We start from the raw sequence: 26349 nt of genomic DNA, 5'->3' as shown, positions 1-26349 counted from the left end.
TTCACAATTTAGAATCTCTTCAGCTTTATTAAAATAAGGTCATTCTTTTGTCAAAGGCAAAAACAACATTGGTTCTGACGAAAAGGTACAAAAATAGAACAGTTCACATTCACATACTAGTCTTAACATTCCTAAATCTTGATTAATAGACGTTTTCAGCGTTTGTCAATCTCACAGTGCAACCTTATGGCCTTAGAGGAAGGGCTACAACCAGATGTTCATGGGTAAAAAACAAAAAGCATTAAATTGAGTTCTTGGACACAGTACTTATTTTCTGACGTTTTATAAGGAACTGACTCAAAAAATCTCATAGAAAGACAAGTAGCCACTATAACCTATTCATTTGGCCTGTATTTGGTATTAAGGAACATTCAGTTGAGTCTAATCATAGTATATTAAAGGATGCATTAATCGGGTGTTTTTAACAGTGAACCGACTGGTTTGAAAAAGAGATCTGGATAGACCAGACTGCAGGGCTGTAAATTATAAGAACAGAGGAGAAAAAAAAAGTGATAATGCAGTCACACTAAAAGCATGGCTTCTACAAGGTGAGACAGTGCAGGAACCGAGGCGGTGAGGGAGCGAAAGTAGGACGAGACAACCGATCAAGCAGTTATTTCTGAGAATTTTGAGGAGCAATTCCATCCGCTAGCAGCTCAGGTCGGAGGCACTCAATGGGGCAATGGATGTTCTGGAAAATAAAGAGTAACAGCATTTAAATGCAAAGAGTCCATCAACACCAAGGTGATAAGTTTGATCAAGAAAAACAAAAACAAAAAAAGCCGTCTACTCACTTTTCGGAGTGTGTTTTCTCCATATCCAACAGACTGAAACAACCTGGTATCAACATCAGAAACTGGTTTGCGGCAATTTTCACACCTCCATCCCTGTGAGAAACAAACTCAGTTAACCATTGAGTAGGACTATTGAGCTTTAATGTGAAAAAATAAAGGTCAGTTTGATATCTAACCTTTTGTCCCCCGTAGCAAGTACAGGTGCAAATGGCACCTAAGTATTCCCTCTGCCACTGGTTGCCCACCTGGTAAGATTTGCCCTCATCGTAGCACATAGATGAATCTGTGAAGGTCCATGCACGTTAAAATTTGCTGCATTTCACAAAACACCCCAAAAAATTTCCCTGGTGTGAAACAAGCCTTACGTGGTTCACATTTGAACTCTCCTTTGCTGTTTCCCAGGCAGGTGCAGCTCATCAGTTGTCCATTCTCAGACTGACGGTCCCACTGTTCTCCAATGCGGTAGTTGACACCGTTGTCATGACACCACTCTATAAGAAAACACCCCAAAAAAATATTTAAAAAAGCAAGTAATAATAAACATGTGGTTACATTTAAGCATGAGTGTCCAGAAAACCTACTGGAGGAATCACATCTGAAGTGGCCGCCACCCAGGCACCTGCACCACAGCTTGAATCCAGTCTCTGACATGCGCTCCCATTCACCACCAATGTCATGGTAGGTGGCGGTGAAGGAGTCGTAACATGGGTCTTCTCTGGTACTTGGAACCCCAGTTGATACTAATAGAAGATTAGGATTACATTTATGAGGTTAAGAATTCACAAGTCAATATTAAATCTGTTAGCTGATCAAAACGTTTTTTTCAAAATTTTGAAACTGAATATTCAAGCAAGCAACCAAAAATGTGAAATCTACAGTTTAATCTTCTTTCATTTTTTTCCAGTGCAGATGTGCTGCTTGAAAATGGCTTCATTTTAAAAAATAATAACGAAACTAATAAAACAAAAGTATATTTCTGTTTCATTTCTAAAACTAGTGATTCCCCTAATTGTGACTAAATGAGCAGCACAGACAAGATGGGTTACACAGTTTATAGTCCTATTGAAACCTTTCATGGATTTAACATTTTTGGTTAAATACAGAGGTGTCAAATGTATTCATGTATATTACCCAAGTAGAAGAACAAATCCTACTGTTTAAAAACACTTTTGTAGAAGTTAGAGTATGGATGTAAGCTTTCTGCTCAAGTTAAAGTTTAAAAGTGCCATTTTAAAACTAAATAAAGTATAAAAGCAATGCAGGAAAAGTTTAAAAGATGGATGCTTTAAACTGTATACTGGTTACTGCACTAACCTGTTAAAGAAACATTTTTCTACAACTGTGGATGTTACCTAACTTATACTTAATTTTCCTAATTTTATAGCTAATGGGAACAGTGTCAAATTTAACTTTATATCATCTTGAAAAACTACTTATTTTGGTATGTGGTGAACAACAAGTTGGTGCAGTACCGAGTCCAACCACAAAGAAATTAGTCTGAAATTAATTACTTTGACAGTTTTTATTTTTTTAATGAGAGAAAACTAAGAAGTCTGTTAAAAAAGAAATGTAAGGAGTAGAAGTAAAAAAATGTATAAACAATAGTCCCTCCAGTAAAGAATAGATAGCAAAGATTTCTACTTAAGTAAGGTAATGAAGTATTTGTGCTCTTTTTACTTGACACCTCAGGTTAAATAAAACCTAAAGGTGAACATCTTAAACAGAGAGACTCCGTGTTGATGTCCTGAAACTTTAGCTGGCAAATAAAATAAATTATATAACTTATTAGATGCAAAATTCCAGCTAAACATCAGGAGCTGAAGAGTTTTAATTTATCAGAACTTGTGAGGAAAAAAAAATTACCGTTACATTTTTTAAATGCTCAATCATCTGTTTCTGTTGCTTATCTTTTCTAAACTAATGACCGATAATGTACCTAAAAAGTTTCTTTTTTAAATTTCTGTGTAAGTTTTATCTTTAAAGTGTTCATGCTGTGATGAATGAGGTCCATAACATTTGCTATGGTTTTATGTCTTAATTCATTATGTGTAACTGTATATATCTACCTTTGTTGCCGGGGGTGATGACCTGCTCCAGGACCTTATGCTTGAGTGCTCCTAGCAGTGCCTCCACCAATACATTGTAGTCTTCTCCTGGGGTGAGTCCTATCAGGGTGGCAGTGGTGGCTGTGCCTGGCAGCCGGACCTTTAAATTGGAAAACATTTAAAATTAGTTATTGCTCCTGCAATACACAGCTTTAACTAAAGCTTTGGGTGTCTCTTCTTACCTGGAACATCTCATTTCTATTGGTGAGGGGATTACAGGACAGCAGGTAGGCATTGCTCTGCCTGTAAGGCTTCCAGGAGATGCTGGTTTCAGTCTGGGCTTCCTCAGGGAACCCTGTCTTGTTAAAAAGCGAGGCTCCGATTGGAAATGTGAGTTTCAGAACAGGCTTTCTACGGCCCTCTGCATCAGGGAGGGGGACAAAGACCAGGGGCTCACGGTATTGCTCATTGGGAGACTGTGGGTTGCCTCCATTATTAAACTCTGTGTACTCAATATGCTGGCTTTGACCCCCAACCACATCCTGGTCGGGTCCTGTCAAATGGACTCTGTTGTCATCAATTTCAGGCACATCCAGATTGCCAAGAACCCCGGGGCCGTAGGGCTGCGGCAGAGGCTGGGGAAGCAGCGAGTCTGGCTCTGGGCAGGAGAGACCGGGTTAGGGCAAGCAGGTTAGAGGAGGCTGGGCTGCAGCAAAAGTTCTCTAAGCTTTCTCTAAGTTTATCTCAGCTACACTGGAAGCAGCACATACACAGCTTTGCACTAAAACTCAAACTAAATGTGTCACAATGTACTATTACAAACACATGCAGATATTTTGAATGACATTTATGAAGACATTCAAAATCTAAAAAAAGGCTTTATGGTTTTAGGAGCCAACAGCTACTTAATCAAAGGCTTTCTAGAGCAAAAAAAATGCATTTGAGGAACTGAAAGCAGCGGCTCAGATTACACATTTTAAAACACATTCACCTGCAACCGTTTTAAAATTTATGTCCAAATTTCTAATTACTTACGAGTCCTAATCCTTCCCACTAAAGGTTGGCTTTGCTGCGTGTTTTGCATGGCGATGATCTTGATGATGTACTCTGTGGCTGGCCTCAGACCTGAACCGAGGAAAAACATCAATCATTAAGAAGTCATTCATTAGTGTATGATTACATGAGAAGAAAAGGTATTCAAATAAAGGGTGAATATTTTAAAAAGTTTTTGATAATTGTATTATTCAAAGAGGAGAGGTTAGACATACCAACTATGGTGGCGTAATTTTGGCCAGCATGAGGTTGTGGGATGAGCTCCTTTGGGGCTCTTCCATTCTCTTCGTAGGTGACGTAGTAACCTGTGATTTGTGTGGGAGGTGGCTGCCAGGTGAAGGAGATGGTGTTGGGGGTTAAAGATGTAAACTGGAGGTCGGTGGGAGCCTGAACTGCAGGCATAGCTGTGAAAAAAATAAATAATTTTGTTTGAATTCTCCTTAATATAGATACATATACCATTTAAATGTCTTGAAGCAACAATTTAATTTAGTGGAAATGAGACCCAGCATACAGGTGGGTTTAAATCACATTCAAGCCCCAAACAACATGAAATATACTTGTTTTGTACCTGTTTCGGCCCTGAGAGAATACTTAGGGCTTCTTGTGTTTCCATTCAGGGTTTAAATCACATTCAAGCCCCAAACAACATGAAATATACTTGTTTTGTACCTGTTTCGGCCCTGAGAGAATACTTAGGGCTTCTTGTGTTTCCATTCAGTGCGTACATGTTGATGAAGTAAGTAGTTCCTGGCTGCAGACCTGAAAAACACATAAATGCACACTGTGAAGCAAGAACTGTACACATAGATGACCTCAGAGGAAAAGCCTAAACCAGTCCAGTTGTTTAAGGGTTGACGTCTACCAGTAAAAGTGTAGCTGGTTCTGTCTCCAGGGATGGTCCTTGTGATGGTGTCACGAGAACCACTCATGGGCGTAGCTTCAAGGAGGAAGCCAGTGATTGTCTCCATCTTCGTGCGCCACGTCAGAGTGAAAGAGGTATCTGTCACATCAGAGATGCGTACACGGCGAGGAGCACTAACCTCTGCAATAATCAAAGAACAAGCAGATCAGTGAGCTGATAGGTTTCTGACAGTGGAGGACATGTTCTTGAGCCAAAGAAGTCAAATATACAAGATATTTGACCTGGAGCTCTAATGGGCTCTATGCCCAACTCCACTACTGTACTTCCTCAATGTCAGCCGGCTCCTTTGTTTCCTGTCTTTCATTACAGGAAAGGTTGATTAATCCAGGTGTGTCTGACCTTAGTAACCATGATGATAATGGCCAGATGCATCTGGATTAATCAGTCTTCCAGTAATGAAAGACAAGAAACAAAGGTGCCGGCTGAAGTTAAGGAAGTAGTGGAGTTGGGCAGAGAGCCCATTCAGAACAAGTCATTTCAAGATACTTTTTTTTTTTAAATAGCTTAATATTCAAATCAGATAAATCTAGATTTAGTACAAATTATGTAATTAATTTAATACAATTAAATTATCAGATTCAGATCGAATAACTCATTGTAAAACAGTGGAGCTTAGTCCAGTCATTTAAAGCTAGAAAAAGTAATATCTATCTAACATGACTGATATGTGAACTTCGTACTAGTCTCTCTTCCTGAGCAGGAATATTAAATCAAATCAATTGAACTTTATTGATCTCACATGGGAGAAATTTACCTATGCATTTAACCCATCCCCTTGGGGAGCAGTACGTTGCCACTGTGCGGCGCCAGGGGTGCATTCTGGGATTTACGGATATTGCTCAGGATGTGGGGATCAAATGTGGGGATCAAATAGGGTGCTTACAACCTTATATATATATATATATATATATATATATATATATATATATATATATATATATATATATATATATATATATATATATATATTTTTTTTTTTTTTTTTTTTTTTCCATTGTGCTTTGCCTGAGGAGCAGTCTGGGGTTAAGGGTCTGGCTCAAGGAGCCTGCATGACAACCTGTGGGGTTCAAACTCAGAACCTCATGATTCCAAGCTAAACGCGCTAACCACTATGCCACCACCTCCCCAAATAACAGTGTATATAGTTACAGTGGGTAGGAACCACTCATTTCTAACCGTTAGAAACTTGCTGTGCTTGAATCTGGGGTATGAGAGCTCGGTTAAAAACACACTAGACTAACATCTTGTAAGAAGATGAAAATGTGGATGGATGGTGGCAGGAGTTTCTCTACCAGTAGATCCATTCAAGGCCTAAGATCATAAGGATAAGGGGACAACGCCAAGAAAAAAAAAAAAGAAATTGATGGCTCTTTTAAAATCCCAAATGGCACAGATAAAATGAAATAAAATTATTTCAAAGAAGTAGACATAATGTGGCAAGCACATTATGTCTACATGTTTGGTAGCTAAGACGGCACAGACCTTCCAGTGTGGTTGCTTCTCCTTCTAATGGTCTGCTTGTGACAGCGTTCTTCAAGGCATAGACTTGTATCTGATAGGTCGTTGCAACCTAGATCAAGGAGACATAATACTGATATTTACCTACTGAATAAAATATATTTATTTAAGTATTTATATATTTGTGGGATGATCGTTTACCATAAGCCCTGGTACAACTACACGGGTGGTATCTGGGTTCAGGGTCATTTCTTTTTGGGGGGTGTTAATGTTCTTGGGACGGATGACCACTCGATAGCCGGTCAAGCCAGCATTTGGAGCCTGCCATGAAACCGTGAAGAAAGATGGGCCCACCTCTGAGACCTCCATGTTGGTTGGTGTGGGGATTGCTAAAAGAGTCACCATTAGCAAACATTAAATCCACATCTAAACGAGTTGTCAATAAACCTATGTTTTCTACATTTCTACCTGTCTCTTGGGTTCCCATTAACGGTGTGCTGGGAGTCCGGCCATTAAAAGCGATGACTTTTATGGTGTACTCAGTCCCTGGACGTAGACCTCTCAGTACAGCGCTGTCCTGGTCAGCTCTGGGGGCGGGACGCAGTTCTCTCTCACCCTCCTCTGAACTGGAGTACAGGACGCGGTAAGATGTTACCGTGCCACCAGGGCTTTCCCATGTGATGCGCATAGTGTTGTCGCTGATGTCAGAGAATGTTAGACCCTTGGGACCGTCCACAGCTGCAATAAAGGAGGACATATTCCTTTCAGCTGTCAAAAGGCTTGTAAGTGCATCATCATTTCTAGACCATAAGGAGATCTCACAGCAAAGCTTTAGGCTTTAACTCAGTTTATTCTTTTTTTATAAGAAGTGGAAGCTTTCATGAAGACATGAACACCACGGCTCCACTGTCTTCCAAAACAGTTTTAAATACTTTTAAAAATACAGTTTTCCTAATTAGTCTTTCAAAAAGTATGCATTCATTTATCTTTACACAGACTGCATCCCTGAGAAATGCTGTTTTATTATATTACTGTAGTGAATAAAAATAGCAAGTCTTTTTTTTTTCTTGGTCTCTACTTGTGTAAAGAAATTATAAATATTATCATTGATAGAATTATTCTGAAGGAATATTTTCAAATGTCTAAAAAGGTCCAGTCTATCAAGTTTCTTTCTCAATTATCTTTTTGTTTGCATCACTCACATATAGGTGCATCTATTGCATATAGATATCATTGCAGAGAAGTTATCATACTTGTAATGTTCACAAAAATTTAACAAATAAAGGCTAAAAATAACAAAAACCTTTGGATAATCGTTTGAGGCCTAAAATGCTTTTAACTCATTACTCTATGGTTGTTTTTATTAATTTCTTTTTACATGTGGCTGATTACAGACATGGCAGGAATACTTGAGAAACTGATCAGTTTGGTAACCATAGTGAAGCAAGTAACTCTGTTTTGTTATATATTTGGAGAAACTAACCAGTCCTAGTATTCTCCACCACAGGGGGAGAGGGTTGTCCATCACTGCCCAAGGCATAAACACTAACGACATACTCAACAGTGGGGTTGAGACCATTGAATGTCTTTTCTGTTGTTTCTGCAATGGAAAACAAGAATGTCAGTGTTTAAGGAAGAAAACAAACAAACCCTAAAATATTTATGTTGAACATAAAAGCCTAGCATAGCTTACGGGGAGCCACTACTTCAGAGTAGGAAGGTCCAAAACCATTCTTAGGGACAACAGTGACCCTGTAGCCTCTGACTGAGCCCTGAGCGGGAGACCAGCGCACTTTAATGCCATTGTCGGTTACATCTGTGATCCTCATATTGTTGGGGGCCTCAGTATCTAAAGAAGGCGGGAAATTACGGCAACTTTTAGATCGATTCCAACAACCAGATAGCAATCTCTTCACAAAGTGTTATTATTTTTTTATACCAGTCTTGTGTGTTATGTAGACCGGTCTGTTGGAGGCGGGGCTGTCCCCTCGTCCAGTAACAGCATAAACTGTGATGGTGTATTCGGTGCCAGGCTGCAGTCCAGTGATGGTGGCATGGGTCTCGGTGCCTGGTATTGTAATCTCTTGGGGATATTCACCACCTAGAAGCAGATAAATCAAATGTGTGAAAAATTTAACTTTGGTGAAGCCTGGAAAAAAATTTGTGACATCCTGACTACACACTTGTGCCTCTGTAGGTGATCCTGTAGTTCTTTACTTCAATAGAGGGGGCATCCCAGCGGATGGTGATGCTGGTAGGTGTAGAAGACGTTACCTGAAGGTCTGTAGGTGCATCTGAGACTGAAAATCATAAAACACAAAAACAAGTGAAGGAATGACACCAATTATAATTCAGGTTTAATGGGTCAAGCCTCAGATTCTCACTGAATGGAAAGAGATGAAATAAGAGACTGGTGCAGGAACTCACAGGTAGCTTGTGTTCCAGTCAGAGGCTGGCTCTCCTTATTGTCGCTGACAGCATACACATAAATCATGTACTCGGCCTCAGGTTCGAGTCCGGTAAGAGTGAAATGGTTTCTGGTTGGGGGGAGCCGCTCATCCTTGGCTCGTCCACCGCTTGTCTTTTGGTAGTGGATTCTGTAACCAGTGATAGGGGATTTTGGAGCCTGCCAGTGAACAGTGAAGGAGTTGGTCCGAATGTTGGTAAACTGCAGATCAGTGGGCGAGTCCAGAGCTGGAAAAAGTTTTTTATTTAAATTTTTTAATAAGCGAAAAACTCACAATTTAAAAACCAACATAAAAATATGGAAGGAAATTGAAAACATTAAAAGTATATCATAAAAACATGTGCTGATAAACTAGAATTTAACAATGTTTTATCGCCTGATTACTCTACTTGTTAACACAACTGCTTATTGGTTGCAATATTTAATGCTTCTATCCATCAATCTTCTGCTGCTTGTGTGCCAGGGTCATGGGGGGTTAGTGCCTATCTCCAGCAGGATATACCCTAGACAGGTCACCAATCCAACACAACACACACTGCATGAAAAGTGGGATTTTCGTCAATATGCGGCACTGTAGATTGTCGTGGAACTTCAGGTTAGCGGCAGTTTACGACAATTTGCAGGCTTCGCCGAAAACTCCCGTAAATTGTCAGAAATTGATGTGGACTTTCTTAGGCAGTGTTCCCCCCATGATTCCCCCCCATGGAATTCTAGGGGAGGCTTTAACATGTAAATGAACATGCTGTGAGCTATACAAATGCAAACCAGGGTTGCAGGGGGGGTTTTACTCCAAGTGACATTTTTCTAAAAGGTAAGAAAATCTCTGATACAAAGAGATCAGGCTCAGTATAGCCTCTTACATTTTAGCTTCAATTGATTTATTTAATTAAAGTATAGAGACCAAAACAGATCTTTAGCTGACAGAGCAATACATTTAGAGCAGTAATTATAAAAAAAAAAAATTGCATTTAAGATAAAAAATAAAATGTCTGTCAATATGCTCAATTCACAATAACTTAAGTGGAAAAGTTTCAAGAAACGAGTCTGAGATGATTCACTTTATAACATGGCGCATTATCCTGTTGGAAGTAGCCATCAGAAGATTGGTACACTGTGGTCATAAGGTCCGGCCAGGTCAAGATCCGCAATTGCAATCGCACCAAACAGGAAAAAGAACATCGACAAATTCCGGTTCGTCAAATTAAAATATAGCAGCAACAGATCGGTGACTAGAAATTATAGCACAATTCTTATATAAAAAAAAAAAAAAAAAACTAACACCGTTTATTTAAATGATTGGATCCAAACTATTGGTTATTCACCAACGAGGAAGCAGATTTCTCATCTCCATCAAAATATTTATTTTATACCGAGGGACTTAAACTTTAATCAAATCCATTCAAAAGAAACTTCTTATTACAGGAATGAAAAGAGATGCTGAGTTTGGGAGAAGAGAACAAGTTCATTCAAAAAAAGCAGTTTTGAATTATCCTTATCCCCGTTACAAAAATCTACAAAAATATAAATATATATTTGGGCAGAAACTGAACATATGCTGGATGATGGTGGGATTTTTTTAATATGTCATATTAAATTAAGCGCTCACAGGGTTCATACAGGAATGAGTGACTCTAATTTAATGCTATTTAAATGCTATTAGAAATGATTTTAATGCCATCAACAAGAACCATGTACACAAGTAATTAGTGTACATGAAATATGAAGGAGCCTAAGCACAGTTCCATGACTCCTGTATGTATGTTAACACACACACACACATATATACGTATATATATATCCTCTAGCTTTTTCTACGCCTGGAGCGATATAATATATCTGACGAAATTGTTTTTATAAGCATTTTTTATTAAAGAATTATAAATACTTCGATAAACATATTTAAATAATTTTAGTGCCAATTAAGGCCTTGATTTAAAAAAAATGAATGATTTTTTAATTATTTTTATTGATCCGCGGAAACCCTGGTTCATCTCGCGCATGTGCTCTACGATCTCCAAGAAACTCGGTGTGCAGCCACAGTGGAGGATGTATGCTTTGCTTTGTGCAGGCGGTCTGGAGCGTCTGGATTTCGGGGTAAAACTCCTCTTGGACGCGATGGCGACTCTGCATCGAACAAGACGAACTCAAAGAAGAGATGCTAGCGGTATATATATGTTCGATAACAGTAGCCTTGCAAGAACAAGCTTTATTAAAGTGTATTTTTTGTGATTCACAGGAAGCAGTACGCCGTCTTCACAACTCGGAGACTAATTGCAGGCGCTATGAACCGGAGCAAGGGTAAGATTTAAAGAATATGCTTTCATTCTGCGGTAAAAGGCAATGGATACGGATAGATACCGATCATAGCATAGCATCATTTTGTTTTCACAGACTACTGTCGCCTCACAATGAGGCGGTGACCTCCTATTTGCTCGGAGCCATATCAGCAAGTCCAGATTTGCACGATGTTGATAAAGACGACATTGTGTGTAAGTGACTTGTTTTAATGTTTTCTCCTTCCTTGTTACTGTGACTTGCGTTTGATTTTTTATTCATACCACTCTCATTTAATTGTTTTCCAGCTGCCTGTAAGACGTATTTTCAGACGGTACGCAGGAGCTTCAGATATACGCAGCAAGCCAACACGCTGCGTGCGGAGGCAATCTGCTCGGAGTCGGGCCAGAAGAAAGAGGGTAAGACTTTATTTGGTGACTATTATTCAGGTGCATTAATAGATGTGTTGTGTCCATACGCAGTGCGCTGATTCATTGTTTTTTTTTTCAGCTGCTGAAAGCGAGGCAGAATGTGCTAGCAGATGAGGAAGTGGAACTCTGGATGGATTGTACGGTCACCGCCATTTCGTAGGCCGGATCTCACTGAACTCTGTGTTAAGCTGCAGTCCCCGTTAGAAGCGATGACGAAGTACAGAGCCACGCACAGTAGGCGTCTGCACATCGGACCTGCCTCGGAGGGAATGCTGCCAGTTACCTCCAACCCCGAGGAAGCAAACGGACCGTTCACGGACTTTTAATTTTTAGAAACGCAAGTGTTTGGATACGCGTTGTATATAGTTGTGTGTGTTTTAATAAAGCTTTTTCTTTGCATAAACAGCTTCCTGGCAAATGTTCATTTCCTGTATAAATTCATTCATGTCCTTGATGGTAGCATAATAATTGTGTAGTAGTGTAGGATAACATAAATACACACCATATGAATGAATAAATATATGAATAAATATATATATATATATATATATATATATATATATATATATATATATATATATATATATATATATATATATATATATATATATATATATACACTATATTGCCAAAAGTATTTGCTCACCCATCCAAATTATTGGAATCAGGTGTTCCAATCACTTCCATGGCCACAGGTGTATAAATTCAAGCACCTAGGCATGCAGACTGTTTTTACAAACATTTGTGAAAGAATGGGTCGCTCTCAGGAGCTCAGTGAATTCCAGCGTGGAACTGTGATAGGATGCCACCTGTGCAACAAATCCAGTCGTGAAATTTCCTCGCTCCTAAATATTCCACAGTCAACTGTCAGCTGTATTATAAGAAAATGGAAGTGTTTGGGAACGACAGCAACTCAGCCACGAAGTGGTAGGCCACGTAAACTGACGGAGCGGGGTCAGCGGATGCTGACGCGCATAGTGCGAAGAGGTCGCCAACTTTCTGCAGAGTCAATCACTACAGACCTCCAAACTTCATGTAGCTCAAGAACAGTGCGCAGAGAGCTTCATGGAATGGGTTTCCATGGGCGAGCAGCTGCATCCAAGCCATACATCACCAAGTGCAATGCAAAGCGTCGGATGCGGTGGTGTAAAGCACGCCGCCACTGGACTCTAGAGCAGTGGAGACGCGTTCTCTGGAGTGACGAATCGCGCTTCTCCATCTGGCAATCTGATGGACGGGTCTGGGTTTGGCGGTTGCCAGGAGAACGGTACTTGTCTGACTGCATTGTGCCAAGTGTAAAGTTTGGTGGAGGGGGGATTATGGTGTGGGGTTGTTTTTCAGGAGCTGGGCTTGGCCCCTTAGTTCCAGTGAAAGGAACTCTGAATGCTTCAGCATACCAAGACATTTTGGACAATTCCATGCTCCCAACTTTGTGGGAACAGTTTGGAGCTGGCCCCTTCCTCTTCCAACATGACTGTGCACCAGTGCACAAAGCAAGGTCCATAAAGACATGGATGACAGAGTCTGGTGTGGATGAACTTGACTGGCCTGCACAGAGTCCTGACCTCAACCCGATAGAACACCTTTGGGATGAATTAGAGCGGAGACTGAGAGCCAGGCCTTCTCGTCCAACATCAGTGTGCGACCTCACAAATGCGCTTCTGGAAGAATGGTCAAAAATTCCCATAAACACACTCCTAAACCTTGTGGACAGCCTTCCCAGAAGAGTTGAAGCTGTTCTAGCTGCAAAGGGTGGACCGACGTCATATTGAACCCTATGGATTAGGAACGGGATGTCACTTAAGCTCATATGTGAGTCAAGGCAGGTGAGCAAATACTTTTGGCAATATAGTGTATATATATATATATATATATATATATATATATATATATATATATATATATATATGAATAAATATATATATGTAAATTTATATGTAAATATATATATATGCCAACCAATCACGAGCGACTTTACTTGTTTAAAAAGAAGTGGTTCCGTCCAATACTCAGTAAGAAAATTAAAGCCTGGCGTGGCCATGTGTGGTTTTGCTGCCAATCACGAGCGATTTCATTTGTTTGAGAATAGTGGTTTCAGCCAATACTGAGAAGGTTATTCAAGCCAGACCTGGCCAGCCGCGCGGGTTTGCTGCATTCATATGCTAATTAGGGCCATTAGTACAGCTGATCGCTCTCCACATATGTCAGAGATTTGTGGCACGACAAACGCAGACAAGCACGGGTTGCAAATTGTCGGAAACTGACGAAAATCAGGCAGATCTGCGGGAGTTTACGGGGGTTTACGGCGACGAAAATCTCACTTTTCATGCAGTGACAGAGAGGTACAGCCATACACCTCACAGCTTAATTTAGTCAATTTAGAGTCACCAATTCAACACATGCATGAAAAAATTGAACCCAGTGTCATGATCTTGGCGCTGATGTTTGGTCTGATTATTAATTTCATTCACCGGCTTATCTCCAACCAGTTCTCATTATCACTCATTTTATCCACTTGCTTCAGCCTCTGTTTAACCAGCCTTAAGACCAGTCATCAGTGCCATATTATTCGAGGCAGTGGTGAGAGTTCTTAAGTGTTAATGACTGCCTGATCCTGACCTGTTCTGCCTCTGGATCTCTGAGCCTGCCTTATCCCATCCTGATCTGTTTGCCTGAGCTGTTATCAGACTCCTGCCAGATTTCTACCTGTCTGTTAACCAAACCTGGAACTGTTTCCTGACTCTGTGCTAGATTTCCATTCGGGACCTCTTCAGACCTCTGATCTCCTGGCAGTGACTCCTAAGCGCATCCTCGACATCTGCTTTGGCTTTGCCCTCTGAATTATACTGCCTTCCTTCATCTGCTTGGTTGTGATCATCTGTCTGTCTTCCGACCTCAAAGACATCAGCGTCTGTTGGCAGCTGACTGGATAAAACCAACCTCATCCTTTGGGCTCGGACCAAACTTTAAGGCCAGAGGTTCCTGCCTTAGAAGCCCACGCTTTTTATCAAAGTTCTGTTTCTAATAAACATTTTGAAAAATCGACCTGTCTGTCCGCCTCAAATACTGGGTCCTATTGTTAGAAGCAACTCAGGAATTTTTTGTTATAAGGCAAGAGTACTATAAACTGAGTTACCAATTTAATCCTGTTGTTTGTTGTTTGTTGTTTCTTGACAATTCTAATCTATTTATAAAGTATTTTTAATACAACAAATTAATTTATAATCTTCTGCATTGGGTTTAAAACCTCTGAGGCTCTTTCAAAGTTTTCCTTTGGACTTAGCTTTAAACTATGAACAAAATGTGAACAACAAAGGAGAAAAGACAATATTTGAAAGGTTTTGTGTAAAGGGGGAAATAAAATCCCACCACAATATCTATATAATCCTTCAGCTAAAGGCAACGTTTAAGTAGTAAAGGTAAACATACATTTTCTGAAACACTGGAGAACTAATGATTGTGACCACTAATACCACTGACAGCACTACAAGTGCTAATCTACAAAAAAAACACAGGGAAGAGTTTAAGCTTGACCTTTGACCTCGTTCTCCAACCTTTACTGATAAGATCAGCATGCTACTCACTTGTTTTCTGAGTCCCTGTAGCAGGTTCACTTTCCCGTTCACCGTAGACGCAGACAACAATGACACGATACTCTGTGTTGGGCTGCAGGTCTATATAGAAAAGATGCAATATCAGAGTTGCTTTATGCTGAAAAGGGATACATGTGTAATTTGGCCTCGCTAACAGATGTTTTAACGTCTCGCTTACTTTGCAACAAGTAGGTATTGGTGGCACCACCAACATTAACTTCCTTGATATCATTGTCAGTGTCCACGGGGTGGTAGCGAATTACGAAGCGAGATATTTCACTGGGAGTGGCGATGTTGGGGATGGTCCATGTGACACGGATGTAGTCGGGACCCGCACTTCCAAACTGTAAGTTTGTTGGAGCTGGCACAGCTGAAATAATCATAGATTGAAAGTAAAAAATGTTTTAGCTAGTTATCAGTATATATGCCAAGAAATTTACACACAAATAAAAAAAATGATAAGTATGATAAATCAACACCCCAGCCCTCCTCTCTGATTGAGTGGAAAAAATAAAATCACCAGCTTGTGTTTGCTTTGTGTATGTGGTCGGCTTGCTCTCGCCCCTCTTTGTAACAGCGATAATACTGATGTCATAGTCCACGCCGGGCTCCAAACCTTGAATCGTGTAATAACCTGCAGATGCCTCCACCATATCTTCAAAGATGGGCAAGCTCTCGCCTGAGGCTACTACCATTATTCGGTAAGCTACGATGTTGGTAATGTTTAGAGGGATCCAGCGGAGGCCAATGGTGGTGTCAGTAATGTCCACAAAGTCAATATGAGTTGGGGTGGGGTTTTCTGAAAAGGGGTTGCACCAATTTACACAGGCAGAATTAGAAAGAAAGGAAAAAATAACTAGCAAATTGTCATTCCAATTAAAGCATTCCAAGAAGTATGGTGAAACATAAGCCATGCCAGAAGACATTACAAAATAAAAATAAAAGGACTAAAAAAAAGAATTGCAGGCAATTAATAAAGTTATCGGCCATGCCAGTAGGTTTAAGCCAATTACTGTTATCTTCTTGCACTTTACAGCTAAATGTGTGATCATGTTAGTAACAGATTGGTATAGGAGTTACACTCACTAAGGGTTTCATCAGAAATATGTGCTTCAATGCTATACATCTAATGTCATATGGTAAATTATGATTAAAGCATGTCACATAACTGTTTTTTATTGCCTTTGTCGCATGTAGATTAAAGCCCTCTTTAGGAAATCCATATCAGGATAAATTAACCTGCATGTTTTGATCAACTAATTCTCTGTATGGAACAGAAACCAATCAATATACACATGGCACATATAACATGGCACAAGATAACAATTTTTGATTAATTTTGCATTTGCACTTTTAATTTGTCTTGTTTTTCATAGATTAACAAAAAAAAATTACTTTGTGTTTACCTACTTAACACTTCTGGATAAAGGTTGGTGTACATGCAAGGTAACTGAATAGAAAATGATTTAAAAGCAACTAGATACCAACAAATACTTTGGAAAACCTAAATATAGTCTAAAACTCATAAAGAACTTAGGGCTCCACAATCCACCACAGACGGGTTAAAAAAAAAAACCGTAAAAAGGACTCAATACGCCTCCTTGAACAGAACATATAGCTTTTAAATAATTGTTAACTGGGAAGCTGAATTTTCTTCTCCCTCCAACCTCAATTCAATTCAATCTATTTATATGGCGCCAGTTCACAACACGTCATCTCAAGGCACATTACAATTCAACCAGATCATAGAGTCAAATTGATTCAAAGTTTTCTATCTAAGGAAAACCAGTCGATTGCATCGAGTCATTGACTCAAATCCAATCTTAAACCTCGGTTTAAGTGTAAGATTATTTTCCTCAGATGTTCTTCTTTAAATCCTTTCCACCAGCTTTGTTTTGTTCTTAACCTGTAGTGCTTTCAAATACTTTTTAAAGAGTTGATTTGAAACCTTTGCACAAAGATAAACCAATTAAGCTTTGGTTCCTTTAAAAACCAGATCTCGACCAGCTAACAACTAGCCAGACACCTCCATCTGGCACCTACCTGGGGTAACAATGGTGGACGCCGGTACGCTCTCCACTTCTCCCTTGACTGTGAACACACTGACGTTGTACTCCACACCCATATTGAGGTTTTCTAGAAGGCAGGTATTCTTGTCTGGACTGACAACCTCTTCTAAAAAGTTCCCTCTTTGTCCACTGGTGGGCGTGCTTGTCACTCTGTAGCCGGAGATCCCTGCAGAGGGTACAGGAGTAACAGATGGGTTTTAAAAGTTTGAAGGTAGACCTAAACCAAGGTCTAGACTTAGCTTTAGATTTAGCCCCCAGGTTGGCAGTGGGTGAGGTGCACAGTCAATATTTACCTTGTCTCCTGGAGGCTACCCAGTAGACGGTTAAACCTCCTGTGTCTGGGTTGGACACTACTCTGAGATCGGTTGGAGGAGACAAAGCTGCACAAGAGAAAAGAAGACGATGACGTTAATTTTATGCAGCTGTTAGGTCTTGTAAAAACTCCTGCCAAATTGTTTATATAGTGCTCCGCTTGCTCATATAAGCATTACATCACTCTGGTTATAAACACTTAGACAGAGATTAATCTTAAGGAGTCCTGATTTGAATTATTTCCCTCCAAACAAATGTAACCTAGACCCACTAGTGACAACGTTGCGGGTGATGGGGTTTCCACGGTTACGTCCATTGAAAATGGGCTGAACACTGTAGGTGTACTGATTTCCTGGGATCAGACCGCTGATGTCAATACGCCCAGAGTCAGAGGTCTCCTCTCTAGGAGACTCGCCTTCCTCACTCGGGAGAACAGAAAGCTAAAGGAAGCAAAGAAGAAAAGAATGCACTGTGATCAGTAGATAATTTTAAAACAGATTACACTTCTTTGGTTATCTGGGCAAAATGGTGATAAACTACCTTGTAGCTGAATCTGCGGACAGGTATCCAGGCGATAATGATGGAGGTGTCTGTGACCTCTGTGCTAAAAGGAGGAGCATTTCCCATTCTAGGAGCTGAAACAAAAAGCAAGGTTGGATTTAAAACCTCTGCAAATAAAAAAAAACACATTCTAGCAAATAAATGCATTTCTGCTGACCTGTAGTGAAATATTTAGTGATGCCCTCGCTGAGCACAGCGTTCTGCTCAGAGAACAGCTCTGCTGTGTATTGTGTGTCCGGGCGCAGATTCTTCAAAAGGTACTGCGTGACACTTCCTGGGATCCTCTTCTCAACAGGGCTGGAACCATCGATGCTCAGCAGGAGGCGAAAGCCAGTAACGACGGCACGGGGAGCCTCCCAGATGACCAATGCGCTATCGTGTCCAATGTCGGTGAAACGTAAATCTGTGGGAGCATCAGGTTCTACAAGAGGATAGATTATATAAACAGCATGAGATGATCGATAGTTATTTGATAATCTGTAGGATTTCCTAAGGTCTGAATTTAGAATATTCCTTTTTTTAAGCACCACCTACTGGTCGATTTTTCTCCCACAAGAGGCTCGCTCTCAGTATCACCTCTGATGGCATACACGTAGAAGCGATACAATGTGCCGGGCTGCAGGTGGTTGATTTCGATGTATGCGTTGGGGAAAAGCGGCACCTGAAGGCGCTGCAGCTCAGTGCCATCCTGGCCCATCGGTGAGAAGACCACCCTGTAACCGGTGACCTCAGTGGGCGGACCTTCCCAAGTGAGACTGATCCTGGTGTCTGCAACCTCACTGAACTGTAGGTCAGTCGGAGCTTGGACCTTCTCTGTAAAGAGCAAAAGATTTGAGCATTAAAGGTTGCATAAAGGAAGAATCCTCCATTAATGGTGTAATTGACTGAGTTGGCAGCTGGTGATCTTGGACCCAAATTAGTTGTCCTTTGTTTTTTATGAGTACACCTTTTGTTTTAGGGAAAACAGGGATTGGTTAAAAAAAACAAAAAACAACAACAACAACACAAAAAAAAACCTGTTTATAAAATGAAAATGAAACCTACGCAAAACTTGTTTTCAAAATTTCAAACGTCAAAGATATGTCCAATAAAAGCTTTAGCAATACTCAAGTAGAATATTTGCAAATGTTGGCTTGGATAAGATGGAAAATACAAAGTAAATACCAAAGTAGAAGGAGGAAATAAAGTAATATTAACTTCCTAAAACATCTGCTTTTCATTTTTCTAAAATATTTTAACTGTTAGATTTCCCCAGCCCAGCCAAAAGAAAGTAGACAAATTGTGATCTTCTATAAACCATGCACTTTAGATTTATGAGGCGTCTGTGCTTTAGGGTCTTGGCTCCACAAGCATTTTTTCCTTCAAGTGTTTAGACTTTATCTCAGAATGTTTCGCAGCTCCCCCATAAATTACATGCTGGTCAGGTTACGTATTTAAGAAAAATATGTAGCTTATCCTAGATGTTATATCGTATAAATGATCCTATAATAGGCTGTCTTAATAACCTTATAAGAATTGTTTGTATAAATCTAATCTGTTAATCTATGACTTAAAATCAAAAATTAATCAAAGCTCAAGTTTGTTATCTTGCAACTTATTGCAAGGCATCCACATATTTTTGGTTACCTCGTCTTGGAGATCCGGCAGTGTTAACCCGGACAAAAACAGGCTCACTCTCCAGGTTATCCTCCACAGCATAGATGCTGATGTTGTAGAGGACACCAGGGCTGAGGTCCTCCAGCGTTACTGAAGTCTCTGAGTCAGGGAGGATGAGCTCGGTGCTGCTGCCTTCCTCTGATGGAATGTAAACTAAACGGTAACCTGTAAGCACACACATTGAGGTGTCTTGACTGAGATCCATGTTCCAGATGTTTAAGTAAAAGCAAATGTACCCTGACAGAATGTTGGTTCTTACCAGTAATAGGAGCCTGGGGTCTGCTCCAGCTGATGCGGATGGAAGTTTCTGTGACGTCATTCACAGGATGCAGAGTGGGGGCATCAGGAGCTGACCGAAGAAAGAAAAGAAAATTACCTCAATTATGCAACTTTTTTTCTCATTTAAAGTTTATATTTATTCAAAGAGCAGGAGATTTGTTTCCAACCAGTGGTCTGTGAGGTGGTCAGGATGAGGTTTGGCTCTCTGTTTCCTTCAGGCACCTCATACACACTGACGTTATATCTACGACCAGGCTCAAGATCGGTGAGGGTGACAGACGTGGTGGTGCGGGGAATATCTGAAGAAGAAAAAGCTAAGTTCAACTAAACACCTTATTAGTAACGATACAGAATGTGTAGAATTTACTGCAATGTTATTTTATTTCACATCAGAAAAACTTTCACCAGCAGTGATTTCTCCACATTAATTGTAATGTTTACTTGATGCATCTTTATGAACACAGCAAACAAAAATATTTTCAATCTTCTATACCATAATCTCTCATTATGAAGTAGTCAAACTTCAAACAGTCTCACCAAGGTACTTTGGTTTAGCCCCGTCCTCAATGAGCTCATACTCTAACTTGAAGCCAGAGATGGTAGAAGAAGCCGAGGTCCATGATACCACAAAGCTGTTGGAGGTGATCTCTGTTATTGACTCAGACATGTCCACCACCGGCGGAGGCTGGGTGGTCTCTCCTTCCCATGTCTGCACTGTTTGAGTTAAGATGAGTAAAAAGAAAAAACATTATTTGACTGATTGCTCTTGATCTTTGTTTGGCATTTAAAGAATATTGAACCCCATGTTACTTACAGGAGTCAGAGGCAGTTGTGAAATCAAAGCGTGTGACCTCTTGCTGTCCAAAGTGCAAAATGCTGATGAGTTGACCCTCGTAGGTCACACCTGGACGCAGCCCACTGATGGTGTAGGAGGTGAGGTGGCCGGGAATGTTGACCTCGTTCCAAGGTTTTTGACTGTTTTTCTTCAAGATGGAGTAAAGAGACAAAGAGTTTGAGGCTTTTATGTCTGTTTATGATAGGGGATATTCAGGTTCGGACTGTTGAAAGTCTTTCAATGAGCAGAGAAGTAAGGATAAACTCTTTAAATTAAGCTTTCTATCACTATGTGAGCCCTTCAAACTATATGAAACATTAAATAAATCCTCAAAAGGGGACTCGCATTATGTTGATTTCAGATTCACAGGACAAACACACATGCAAAGGGAAAAGATGCATGCTGGAACAATGTATTCGGTCTGTCACTGAGAGTTCATGGACTCTCTTGCTCAAACCTTGGACTAAACCAACACAGAGTTCCCATCCCATTTACAACCGTTAGCCAACAAAGAAAGTAAAATAATATAATTACTGGGAAAACCTCCTTGACACTTACAAGTCTCCATTTTAGGATGTATCCAGCAATGTGCGTAGACGATGGAACATTCCACTGAATGGGGTGGGAGTCTGGATGGTTCCCTGCTTCTGTTATACGGACCTGGACGGGTCTAGAACCACCTGAGGAGAAAGGGTAGCACATGGTTGAAGAAACATGATAGAAAGCCCAAAATAAAAATGTGGTTTAGCATAAGAAGAAATCTTGAGAATAACATGACAGTGTGACCTGCAGGGAGGGTAAGTGGAGAGCAGAGGACTTTTTGATGAGTTATAACTAAACGATTCAGCATTTTGAAACAGAATCAAACCACCAGACTATGCTAAACCGGCTCAACACCTACTGACATCTAACATTCTGACATGACACCTTTGTGCTATATTCATCACATTTCTTTGGCTCCCGTTTTCTTTCAAACCCATTGCACCAGCCCAAAGTTTGTCCACTCAGCACAAATTGTCCTCTATTAAGGTCAACATTTGCTCCTCAACTCAGTTCAAGGTACCAAATTAGGCAACTTCTGCGTAAACAGGCTCAGGAAGTGACAGGCGCCAATTTTTCCCAGCTTGCCCAGTTAAAAAAAAATCACTTTCCATCAGTAGGATAGCAAACATTACTTAGCAACAGGTGGAAGAGGAAAAATCCTAAACTATAATTTTAAGGGGGAGGTAATGTGAAAGAGTAAAACTTTTTGTTCAACAATATCTAAAACAAAATGAAAACTTTAGACCCAGCATTTATGCACTCGGTTTTATAATTAATGGGGCCAGTTGCATAATGTGGAAGATGTGATTGTGTCGTAAATCATGATGTCATGCTGTTTTGTGGAACAGCATGACATCAAGAATTCTGCAAGACTAGAATTCCTAAGAAATCTTTTTCTTAAAACTGTTGGGGAATAATATAATAATAATAATAACGAATACAGCTTTAAGGCCTTAGGTTACATTTGTACATTTTGGCAAGTTCTCAACATAGGAAACCCACATTCAACCTAAGGATTTACATATATGACATCTAGTGGTTAATTTACAAATTTCAAAAACAGGCTGCACTGTTTATTGTTTTATGCAGGAAAAATGTATCAAAGTTACGGATAGAAATTTCTGTCAGTATTCAACCAGACAAAAATAAAGTAAAACCCATTATCATTTTCTATGCATTAATTGTCCTTTCAAATAATATATTTAGCTGTGTGCTAATATTTGTTGTATGAATTGGGATTCATGCACAATGCATAACTGGATATCCCAAGACTTTTCTTTTTTATTTATTTATTGGACTTTCTTTAGACAATAAAGCTACCAAAAAACAATCCAGCTATGTTCCAAAATACATTACATATCCCTATGTTTTATGACAAAAATTAATAAAATTAAGGGCTGGAGGCTATCTGATGGTTATTCTCTTACCTGGGTAGGACTGCAGAGGTTCACAACCCATTTCTCTTCTTCCATTACCATAGCAAGTGCATCTGTAGTGGTAGCCACTGATTAATTTGTCCCACTGCTCTCCGATCTGATAGATGGTGTTGCTTTGTGGATCCTTACACTGATCTAGAGAAAAACAAGTTGTGACAAAGTCAAGCCAGTAGAACAGAAAAAGTTGAATGTTGGAAAGGTAGTGAGCCACAAACTAACCTATAGCATCGCACTTCCAGTAACCACGTCCCTGTCCAAAGCAGGTGCAATTCATCATGTGCCCCTCGTCATGGCGCTTAGAGAACTGCTGGTTGACCTCATAGGTCAAGCCATCAACAATGCAGTTATCTAAAAATCAGAAACAGAAGCAATACACCTGTTCACACACTAAACTGGAAACTGGAATATATTATCTTCTGAAGATGACTTTGAAGCATCTTTGTTTTTAAGTCTAAATGGTGCCATTTGTCTCACCTCGCAGCTGTGAATGGGGAATGCAGTTCCACTCCCCGCGGCCATTTCCGAGGCAAGTGCATTCCAACATGTGACCCAGGGTATCATGGCGTTTGTCCCACTTGTCTCCAACACGGTGCATCACTCCATCATTGGTGGTGCATACCTCCTCATGGGCTAATTAGGCAAAGACAGGAGTATTATAAAAAAAAATCATCAGTGTTTTCCCCCTTGCAATTACACTTCAAACTGATTCCTGATTTCAGTTAAGAGCCAAGTTAGAGTTGTGGAACCAATTCTTGGATTATCTCTGATGGAGTCTTTATCTGTAAATGGTGCTGAAATCGCTGTTTTCTAACACTTCCTTAAAGGGCAAATATTTTCTGAAACAATTTAATATATATTCATAGAACAAGAGAATAATCTCTTAGATTTTTTCCCGTTAAGCCTATCTACTTTACTGTAATCACATCTGAGGTGCAGTAAACTCTACGCACTAACCAGCCATGGGGCAAAATCCAAAACGCTGGTCCGCATCATAGTTGTAGGTGGTACCGCACCACCTCATTCCATCTCGGCGACCATCTGTGGTGCAGTCTGTGTAGTTTCGACCACTGTACAGGTACGGAAAGTGGCAGAGGGCACCATTGGAGTTCCCACCTTGTGTGACTACAATAGCTGCAATTTTGACACAATCAATTTGGTTATGTCTTAGCTCTGATTTGATTACCAATAACAGATAAAAATTAACACAATGATAAAGTTATAGTTGAGTTAACAACTTTTTTTTTTTGTCTCACCAATTTGTTCTGTACAGAATGAATACTGCCCATCTCTCTCATAATCTGATGTTGTGGAACACCACAGCTGCCCATCAGAGCGTCCATCTGACGTGCAAGAGTAGTACGTCTTTCCCATGAAGACAAACGGGAAGACACATGGCTGTCCATTAGAATTACCGCCATATGCCTGTTTCTTCACCTCTACACGATGAGTAGAAAGGATTTGTTAAGACACAGATGTAAAATGACCAATATCAAACTTGAATTTGCTTAAAAATGTCGTTTCTGAAATTCCATTTTCTATTTTACGATAATAAATGTACTTGACAGATTTTTTCTGCACTCACCCCACTCCTGACAGCTGACTCCATTGCCCAGACATGTACACAACATCTGTTTGCTTCCCTGGGTCGTGATCCAGCGATGTCCATCCAGGTATGAGTGACCAGAGTTTGTGCGGCAATTTCCCACAGAGGTTGGTACATGATGATGCAGGAGAGTCTGGGTAACAACATCACCACTGCCTGTTAACAGTCCGAAAAAAGAATAAATATCAGGGATTGAAGCTTTTTGTGTTTAGGAGACTATTTAGACAGAACTCACCTCGGCCTACACTTTGTGCTTGGCAACTTGATTCTCCCCTCCCGTTTCCTAAACACATGCACTGCATGGGGTTTCCTCTGCTGTCAGTCTTTGTCCAGGTGTCTCCAATGCGATAGGACCTCTTGGTCTTAGGGTCGTTGCAACGATCTAGTTGTGAAATAAGTGAAATGAGCAGCCACCGAAAATCTAGCCGTGTCTTTGTTTGTGGATATTTATACTTACTTCTTGAGGTACAGCTGATACGTCCATTTCCTTCTCCTAAGCAGGTGCAGTCCAGCATCATCCAGCCTTGGTATGGCCTCTCCCAGGTCTCTCCGACCAGGAAAGATGAAGAAGCATAGCCATCGTAGCATCTTTCAGCTGCCAAGTTAAAAAGCAAAGCAGTGGTTAAACACAGATGCGGATCAAAACGTGTAAAACATTTCATCTTTCCAGGAGCAACACTCACCAACAGGTTTGCACGTCCATTCTCCCTTGTTGTTGCCAAGGCAAACACACTCTAGCATATATTCGCCATTCTCATGAGGCTTCTGCCAAGTTTCTCCAATTCTATAAGACCTCCCACTATCATGGCAACGATCTGTCAATAACAAAATTAATCAGATCACTGGATTTAAACATCAGAACAAATATTGTATCATTGAAATAATACATTTGAATTTGAATACATATCAGTTTGAGATGTAACACAGTCTTAAGCAACAACAATAAGCAAGAGACATGCATCGATTAACAAACCTTTTAGTAATTTTTGCCAGATTAATTAAACATTTTTGGCATTGACATGTAAGATGGAAGCACATCAATGCAAGCATAACCTACATGCAATAGTGCAGCTGATTTTGCCAGAGCCAATGCAGGTGCAGTCCCACATCAACCCGTCCTTTGGTCTCTCGTAGCTGTCTCCAACTCGGTATGTCCGGGCATTGTCCTTATCATAACAGGTCTCTTGTGCTAAGATGAAAAGAGTTAAACAGAATAAAGGTCAAGAGTCATTGTGAGACCTCATTCACATGCAGAATAGACTGCTTAGATCTAAAATCTTAAACTGTTTATCATGGTCTCTTTTCTTATCATTGTTTTCAAAAAATGAAAATGTTAATGCTGGCTTACAGACATGCACTAAGGATTATGACTGACCATCTGGCTTTGTTTTACACTCAACGCCTGCTGCTTCTTTGCAGGTGCAAACCAATATACTTCCAAGGTAGGGTTTCTCCCACTGTTGGTTTAGCCTGTAGGATTGACCATTGTCCTCACAACGGGCTAAAAAGTAATAAAGCCCAGAGAAAGATAATTATCACTTAAAGAAAAAGTTTATTTCCCGAAACAAAGGCTTATTTTGTTATCATAGGAACATATTTCCCATAACAATTCCAGTTTTATTTTAAAGCTTCATAGACTTGAGATGCAAAACTTATGGGGGAAAAAGTAAGAAAGAAAAAAACCGTTTGCTTACCTGGAGTAAGAGCAGCTGCGTCACGCAAGTCGGGATACACCTGATACTGACCCGTTTGTCTTTTCTCCTTCTTCGGGGCGCAGTGGACTGCGCTGCTGACGCACAAAGCAACCAGCAACCCTGTCAGTGGGCCACCAGTCATTTTGGGGATGGACACGGATTCTAAACCTTAATTCAATTTGAAAGAACTTAAATGCAAGAAAACAAATAAAACAAGAAAGGAAGGTAGAGTTAAAGCTTGGAGAGATCTGATAACAGCTCTGTGCGGCTGCTGCTCCAGGTGGTTCTGACTGCCGTTCTGCAGCTTCTGCACCAGACAGA

The 26349-nt window shown here is 40.2% G+C and overlaps 1 protein-coding gene across 2 annotated transcripts; it reads right to left on the bottom strand.

Annotated features, from left to right (window-relative positions):
- Positions 1 to 26349, bottom strand: fn1b (fibronectin 1b). 2 transcript variants are annotated; one of them, XM_038283213.1, is made up of 46 exons: positions 26029 to 26349; positions 25710 to 25835; positions 25392 to 25523; positions 25018 to 25149; positions 24792 to 24929; positions 24570 to 24716; positions 24314 to 24490; positions 23985 to 24167; positions 23686 to 23862; positions 23206 to 23361; positions 22951 to 23079; positions 22723 to 22866; positions 21311 to 21432; positions 20732 to 20900; positions 20455 to 20631; positions 20085 to 20216; positions 19898 to 19987; positions 19609 to 19803; positions 18517 to 18795; positions 18140 to 18403; positions 17962 to 18056; positions 17693 to 17861; positions 17403 to 17489; positions 17084 to 17275; positions 15561 to 15839; positions 15219 to 15410; positions 15032 to 15121; positions 8703 to 8969; positions 8459 to 8575; positions 8215 to 8376; positions 7969 to 8124; positions 7759 to 7875; positions 6744 to 7013; positions 6477 to 6664; positions 6300 to 6387; positions 4758 to 4937; positions 4565 to 4654; positions 4108 to 4296; positions 3875 to 3964; positions 3082 to 3497; positions 2861 to 2999; positions 1376 to 1534; positions 1160 to 1285; positions 971 to 1077; positions 795 to 887; positions 1 to 691 (listed from the first exon to the last, which is right to left on the bottom strand). In XM_038283213.1, exons 1-46 carry the CDS (start codon positions 26168 to 26170, stop codon positions 614 to 616), a joined length of 7347 nt encoding a protein of 2448 aa, XP_038139141.1. In that variant the 5' UTR covers positions 26171 to 26349; the 3' UTR covers positions 1 to 613. The 2 variants fall into 2 exon arrangements, with proteins under 2 accessions (XP_038139141.1, XP_038139142.1); XM_038283214.1 differs by lacking the exon at positions 15561 to 15839.

This window comes from Cyprinodon tularosa, unplaced genomic scaffold, assembly GCF_016077235.1.
Source record: "Cyprinodon tularosa strain WSP-4 unplaced genomic scaffold, ASM1607723v1 ctg191, whole genome shotgun sequence".
NCBI lineage: Eukaryota > Metazoa > Chordata > Actinopteri > Cyprinodontiformes > Cyprinodontidae > Cyprinodon > Cyprinodon tularosa.
This window is presented reverse-complemented; position numbering and strand designations above follow the sequence as displayed.

Excerpts from the sequence above, each read along its gene's own strand:
- fn1b (XM_038283213.1), bottom strand. The coding sequence starts at position 26,170 with ATGACTGGTGGCCCACTGACAGGGTTGCTGGTTGCTTTGTGCGTCAGC. Across the intron at positions 24,491-24,569 it reads AGCACAAAGTGTAGGCCGAG|GCAGTGGTGATGTTGTTACC; the intron begins GTGAGTTCTGTC and ends GACTGTTAACAG. Across the intron at positions 8,125-8,214 it reads CTACATAACACACAAGACTG|ATACTGAGGCCCCCAACAAT; the intron begins GTATAAAAAAAT and ends CGCCTTCTTTAG.